Below are 7,601 nucleotides of genomic sequence, written 5' to 3' on the forward strand. Positions count from 1 at the left end.
TTTCAGTTTGTTTGGCTTTTAGTTTCAGTTAAACTCTTTTAAGCTTTCAGCATGGTTCGGACAAACAAACAAAAATGATTCTCGTTGAGTTCTTTGTGATTTTTTCAATCCTTTATCACATTGGTATTGATCAGAACCGTGGTATCGATCCATCAACCCACATAAAACGTCTTGTATCGACCAGGTCTGAATTTACGTGTTTTGAGTTTTTAATTGGTATACTTGTTTTGGCTGGCTTTGATATTTTTTTTTTAGAACATATTAGAAATTTTTCAGGGTTATTAACTTATTAATTATTAGTATCAGGATGGATCATCCATGTTCTATAGGCAGTTTCTTTTTAAATGCAACTAGTGTACAAATTTGTATTTGCCTACATCTGTTTTGTATTTTTAAATGGTAAAATCGAATATAATCAATAATTCTATGGACTCTCGATTACTAATTAGAATATAGTATTTTCTTGATAAGTTTCAAACATTCGCTACAGACTTGTTAAAAAACAGTGGACTATTGTTTCAATTTAATAAAAAGGAATAATAACTCAACTTATGGTTTTTTTAATTTCATTTTGTTATGGTTTTGCATTACAGTTGCACGTTATCAGTTTTGGTTGTTTTTGCATCACAAATGACAAATTTGGTGGGCCAACTCGGACCACGTCTTTCTTCTTTATTCAAATAATTTATTATTACACGATCAATCATCTCTCCTCACTATTTATATACAAATCCAGTTTCATTCCTCCTATCATAATATCACAAGGTCGTTTACTTTCCTACAATTTCCGGAGAGAAAGAATATCATCAAGTATTCTCCCGGAAAATTTATTGATTTTCTCGTGAAAAATGTTCTATCTGCGATTACAATTTTTCCTCTGATTCTTTCTTGCTTCACTTTCTAGTATACTCATTCTTCATTTTCAGTAAAATTAAGCCGAAGAGAGATTTTTTTTTTTTTTTTTTAAACAGAAAAAAATGCAGAGAGTGAGCTTTGAAGTGTCGGGTTCAGGCTACAACTCCGACGCCGAAAGCAGCGGCTACATGAGCGGTCCGATGAGCGGTCAACTCCCTCCGGTTTACAAAAAACCAGCGATCAAGAACTCCGGATTCTCGGGGGAGCACAGGCGTCCCCAGGCGCCGTACGTGGACATCACGGTAGACGTCCACGACGACAGGGTATCCGTAAACAGCCTCAAATCCCCCGGGTCGGAAGGCGGGTCCAGCGTCGAAGAGAGTCCAGAGCTCACGCTTCTGAAACGCAACCGCCTCGAGAAGAAAACGTCTGTGGTGAAGCGTCTAGCCTCTGTTTCTCACGAGCTCAAGCGCATTACGTCCGTCTCTAGCAGTAGTACGAGGAAGGCGGGTCGCGGCGCGGCGAAGTTAGACCGGACGAAATCGGCAGCGGCTCAGGCTTTGAAGGGGCTTAAGTTTATCAGCAAAAACGACGGTGGCGCGGGATGGTCCGCCGTCGAGAAGCGGTTTAATCAGATCACGGCGACGACCGGTGGGTTGTTGATTCGAACCAAGTTCGGTGAGTGTATTGGGATGAACTCGAAGGAGTTTGCATTGGAGTTGTTTGATGCGTTGGCTAGACGAAGGAACATAACGGGGGAAGTGATCGATGGAGATCAGTTGAAAGAGTTTTGGGAACAGATCAATGATCAAAGCTTTGATTCAAGGCTTAAGACATTTTTTGACATGTAAGTTTCTTGTCTTTTAAGTTTCTCTTTCTGTACTGTGAATCAAATTGTAATGAAAAAAAAATGCAGGGTGGATAAAGATGCTGATGGTAGACTTACCGAAGATGAAGTTAGAGAGGTAATGGATAGTTGTAACTCCGTTTAACCTGGTATTCTAAAAATTGGTGTAGACGGCGACCATGCGGCAAATCGGACATAATTGAAATGATTTTTTTTTTTTTAAATCGGTCTTGGCATTCAAAAAGTGGTCTAGTCCACCGCCTAATCAATAATCTCGTACTTAGTTACCGCCTAGCGATTTCTTGAACATTGGTTTAAGTCTTGTTCTGTTTCACAGATTATAGGTCTTAGTGCATCTGCAAACAATCTAAATACAATCCAGAAGAGAGCTGATGAATATGCTGCACTTATCATGGAAGAGCTGGATCCAGACAATATAGGCTACATCATGGTAAGCAATGAAACTTTATTTTTATCATGTTTTTTGGCTTTGAGACTGATTCATTTGTGGTGAATCTTGAAACAGTTGGAGAGTCTTGAGACACTGCTTTTGCAAGCGGCGTCACAGTCTGTAATAACAAGTACTGGGGAGAGAAAGAACCTGAGCCAGATGATGAGTCAGAGGCTTAAGCCTACGTTTAACCGCAACCCATTGAAGCGATGGTACCGTGGACTCAGGTTCTTCGTGCTAGACAACTGGCAAAGATGTTGGGTTATAGTTCTATGGCTCATAGCTATGGCCATACTCTTTGTATACAAATACATCCAATACAGGCGTAGCCCGGTGTATCCAGTGATGGGAGATTGTGTGTGCATGGCTAAAGGTGCAGCGGAAACGATTAAGCTGAACATGGCTTTGATTCTCTTACCTGTTTGCAGAAACACCATCACATGGCTTAGGAATAAGACCAGGTTGGGTCGTGTTGTCCCATTTGATGATAATCTCAACTTCCACAAGGTAACACAACACAAACATATCCCTAAATAACCCTTTATTAATGTAATTTCTTGATGACAAATTAATATTTAAAACATTAGGTTATAGCGGTGGGGATTTTAGTTGGAGTAACGATACACGCCGGTGCACATTTATCTTGCGATTTCCCACGGCTACTAGACGCAACACCAGAACAGTATAGGCCTTTAAGGCAGTTTTTTGGGGAGGAGCAACCACAGAGCTATTGGCATTTTGTAAACTCTGTTGAAGGTATAACCGGACTTGTAATGGTTCTGTTGATGGCGATTGCTTTCACATTAGCCACTCCTTGGTTCAGAAGAGGGAAGCTTAACCTTCCAGGACCGTTAAAGCAGCTAGCTAGCTTCAATGCCTTTTGGTACACTCACCATTTGTTCGTCATAGTCTACGTTCTCCTTGTTGCTCATGGATACTACTTGTATATCACCAAAGATTGGCGCCAAAAGACGGTAATTAAATTAATTATAATCCCCCTTCTTCAAAAATCAGAAAGGTACATGACATAAGCTGATTCTTAATTTATTTGGTTCTAGACTTGGATGTATTTGGTGGTACCAGTGGTTCTATACGGGTGCGAAAGGTTGATACGAGCATTCAGGTCCAGCATCAAGGCAGTGACTATTAGGAAAGTGGCAGTTTATCCAGGAAACGTTTTGGCAATACATTTGTCAAGGCCTCAAAACTTCAAATACAAGAGTGGTCAATACATGTTTGTTAACTGTGCTGCTGTATCTCCATTTGAATGGTACAGACCAAACCAAACTTGCATTGCATACTTAATTACTTATGCATGTCTAATGAGTGTGTTGATCAAAATGTAGGCATCCATTTTCAATCACCTCTGCACCACAAGATGATTACCTTAGTGTCCATATTAGAGTTCTTGGAGATTGGACAAGGGCTCTCAAAGGAGTCTTTTCTGAGGTTTTACAAAAATCTTTTAATTAGCCAACTATTTTTGACGTTTAAAGAGTTTTGATATGAATGGTTTGGATTGTGTGTTGTTTCAGGTGTGTAAGCCACCTCCGGCAGGAGTTAGTGGTCTGCTGAGAGCCGACATGATGCATGGTGCAAATAATCCCGAGTAAGTGAAAATCCTAACCACTATATCTTGAAAAATTCACAAATCTAATTCTACACGTAAATGCCTAAGTCGTGCTAATAAAAAGGAATGATTTGGTTCTAGAAGGTTTGTGAGAGGATGAATCATGAAATCGTGATATCCACTTACAAAAAGCATTCTTGTGTGTTTAGGGGTTTTAGGTATAAAGGGTGACAAATTCAAACAATTGTTGTACCTAACTCATCATAATAGAAGTGGTGGGAGACCACAACTTAAAACAAAACTATCAACGTAATTATCACTATCTTATTTGTATGATGGAGACACATTATTTGATATATCATGCAAGCACGATGTTATTTGCCTCTCCATGTGTTTTTGTGACCGCGTAAATCTTGGGTCCCCCTCTTGCGATATCTTAAAGGAAATCTTAAACGGATTATTAAAGGGTGATAGGTCAAACTCTACTTTTTTTATGTCAACATTCAATGTTTTTTTAATAAAATATTTTTGCACCTGCCGAGTGGTTTTATTTACTTAATCTTTTTTTTTTTTTTTTGGACAGCATTTACTTAATCAAGTTTCAAATTTTAGAAATCATATATAAATCAAAAGAAAATTGAAGAGATGCTGACTTTTAAATGGTATTCATAGTTTCCTATCTGTGTTTTTGAGGCACATCACATGTAGATATAATCATATAACATAGATCCAGGTGTACGAATATACTTGCATATATACTTCTACTGGCTTTTGGTTTAAATTATTCACATGCCAACTTAATATGTTTAGTAGGAAATGATTATTGTAATCATGCGTTCGCAAGCCAGATTAATTTGTTTGGATATATAAGCATGATTATTCTATTCAACCAAGAATATTCCAAACTATAATTTTTTGTTTTGTTGGGTTTTTTTTGGCGTTATTAAAAACGTTAACCATCTAGAAAATAAAATATAACCATTTCCTATGTAATTGTATATATTCGTATAGAGCTATAGCCTAGCAGGACAAAAAAATAGTCACAAGAGAAAGTGAACATGGGATAAGCTGAAAATATTATAAATGTAATTTAAAATAGTCATACATTATTTTATTCAACTAACGTTCAATCATATATCGGATTGAAAAAGATGATAGCTTTGAGATACGATTGTATGTACAAATTTAAATTTTTAACATCTTGATTACAACGGAACTGTTTTGTTTCTTTATAGTGAAACCTAAACAATACCATCTACGTTTGTGTTTGTCGAACAATATAATATATAAGATTGTGAGTTGTGACCCTGATAGCAATGATTCTTACTGTACAGCTTTCCGAAAGTCTTGATCGATGGTCCATACGGTGCACCAGCGCAAGACTACAAAAAGTACGAGGTGGTTCTGCTGGTTGGTCTCGGAATCGGAGCCACACCAATGATCAGTATCGTCAAAGACATTGTCAACAACATCAGGGCCAAAGAACAAGCCGAACTCAACCGAATGGAGCATGGAACAAGCGAACCACAACAACGAAACAAGAAAGAGAGTTTCAGGACACGTAGGGCTTACTTCTACTGGGTTACGCGTGAACAAGGCTCTTTCGACTGGTTTAAGAACATAATGAACGAGGTCGCGGAAAGAGATACCAACCGTATCATCGAGCTTCATAATTATTGTACAAGCGTCTATGAAGAAGGTGACGCCCGTTCTGCGCTTATACATATGCTTCAGTCACTGAACCATGCAAAGAACGGCGTCGATATTGTCTCTGGAACAAGAGTTATGTCCCATTTTGCTAAACCTAATTGGAGAAATGTTTACAAACGCATAGCCATGGATCATCCTAACACTAAAGTTGGTAAGTCCACGTCAATGTTCTCCTTTTGTGCTAACGGTTTTTATAAGAACACCAGCTAAAAGAATATTAATTTGGTAGAGTATAAGTAGAGATGACATATAAAATTATAATGACAAAACTGTGCAGGAGTATTCTACTGTGGAGCACCAGCATTGACAAAGGAGCTAAGGCATTTAGCTTTAGATTTCACCCACAAGACAAGCACTAGATTTTCCTTCCACAAAGAGAATTTCTAAAGGAACACACTGAACTAAAAGGCATAAGCAACAACAGCAGGAAAAAAAAGATGCATGACTTATGTTTATCGTAATTTCACTTCTTTTATACAATTTACTTAATTATATATGTATACTTGTATGTGCGCATGCACCACCCACTTGAGTACTTGACTGTAGATTTCCTTTTATGCGTTTTGGTCGTATGCTTAAATTTTTCTCTTTGGAAAGTGTAATCTTATTGTCGACAAAAAAATTTGTGCAAAAAGAAGTAAAGGTTGTACAAGTAACGAGTGTAAAGAACTGCCATACAATACAAGCGCCATAACCGTGCTCCCAATCCCCTATATATTAAAGCATTACAACTTATTTTTGTAGCCACTTGTCATCACTAGAATAATTCTTAGAATCATTAGAGAAATATGTTGGTCCATCTAATTATATAATAAGCTTTTTATTAAACTAACAATAAATTCATCATTAATGTATTTTATTATTTCCTTAAATAAAATTGGGGTTTTTGCCAAAATTAACCCACAACTTGATTTTAACCCCAAACTTATACCCAAACTTGAATCAAATGCAAAACTAACCTAAAAGCCTAGTGAAATTACAGCTCAGCCCCTTGTGACCAAACAAAAAAACAGAAGCCATTTTTACGAATATAGCCCTAGTAAATCGTCTGAGTCGTCTGAGATGTTGGAAGTCGTCTGGACGACTGAAGTGTAAGTCGTCTGGTACCGGTTTATTTTAAAAATAATTTATAAATCTTGTAAAAAAATATTTTGATGCGTGAAAAATAAAAATCAAGTAATTATAAACAGTTTTAAGTGATATAAATTAAGATATGATAAAATTGATTTGTTTTGAAGATAGATGAGTGGAAGTAGTGAATCATGAAATACTTTGGTTTAGGAGTTTGGCAAACATATGTTGTAGTATTGTATGTATTGTTAGGCTTAGATTTTGGAAAACTAAAATGTTTTTTTCAAAAATTAGTTTTCACCTATATGTGTTTATTTATGTGTATAGTAAACACTTTTCAAGTTTGATTTGATTTTATGAAGTCATTAATTAGATAATTAAGTTTAGGGGTTATGTTTAGGGTGTGGACGACTTATATTTCAGTCGTCTGTTGAATAATTTACTCGGACGACTTACATTTCAGTCATCTGGTGAAGAAATTAAAACAGACGACTTACATGTAAGTCGTCCAAATATTCCCGCCTAAAATTTTTTAAAAAAAATATTTTCCCGCTTAAATAATTTAAACCAGACGACTTACTTGTAAGTCGTCTGGAAAATCTTCTATTTTAGTTTCCCGCTAAAAATATTTAATTTCCCGCTAAAAATATTAAACTCTTCTGGACGACTTACATGTAAGTCGTCTGTTTTAATTTCTTCACCAGACGACTGAAATGTAAGTCGTCCGAGTAAAATGATCCGATTAGGTTAAAACGTACATTGGTAAAATTAAAAGTTCGGTACGATGTGGACGACTGAAATATACGTCGTCCGAGTAAATTATTCAACAGACGACTGAAATATAAGTCGTCCACACCCTAAACATAACCCCTAAACTTAATTATCTAATTAAAGACTTCATAAAATCAAATCAAACTTGAAAAGTGTTTACTACACTAACCATAAATTCATTATTTTTGTGTGTTCTATAAATGTAGATTTATCTAATCTTCCACTCATGTTATCTATTTTTAACTCATTTGAACGTTTTTGGATATGCAGGTTTTTCAGATCTGGATTTGATATGCAAGTTTTTCAGATCTGGATTTGATATGCAA

At 36.5% G+C, this 7,601-nt stretch overlaps 1 protein-coding gene across 1 annotated transcript; it reads left to right on the top strand.

Annotated features, from left to right (window-relative positions):
- Window positions 1-758: 758 nt before the first annotated feature.
- LOC106336369 (respiratory burst oxidase homolog protein C) lies at window positions 759-5,986 on the top strand. The gene is made up of 10 exons (XM_013775186.1): window positions 759-1,702; window positions 1,772-1,820; window positions 2,040-2,153; window positions 2,229-2,660; window positions 2,741-3,127; window positions 3,212-3,423; window positions 3,500-3,602; window positions 3,689-3,762; window positions 5,058-5,584; window positions 5,711-5,986. Exons 1-10 carry the CDS (start codon window positions 978-980, stop codon window positions 5,818-5,820), a joined length of 2,733 nt encoding a protein of 910 aa, XP_013630640.1. The 5' UTR covers window positions 759-977; the 3' UTR covers window positions 5,821-5,986.
- The last annotated feature ends 1,615 nt before the right edge of the window (window positions 5,987-7,601 follow it).

The sequence above is a fragment of the Brassica oleracea genome, chromosome C3 (genome assembly GCF_000695525.1).
Source record: "Brassica oleracea var. oleracea cultivar TO1000 chromosome C3, BOL, whole genome shotgun sequence".
NCBI classification, from domain to species: domain Eukaryota; kingdom Viridiplantae; phylum Streptophyta; class Magnoliopsida; order Brassicales; family Brassicaceae; genus Brassica; species Brassica oleracea.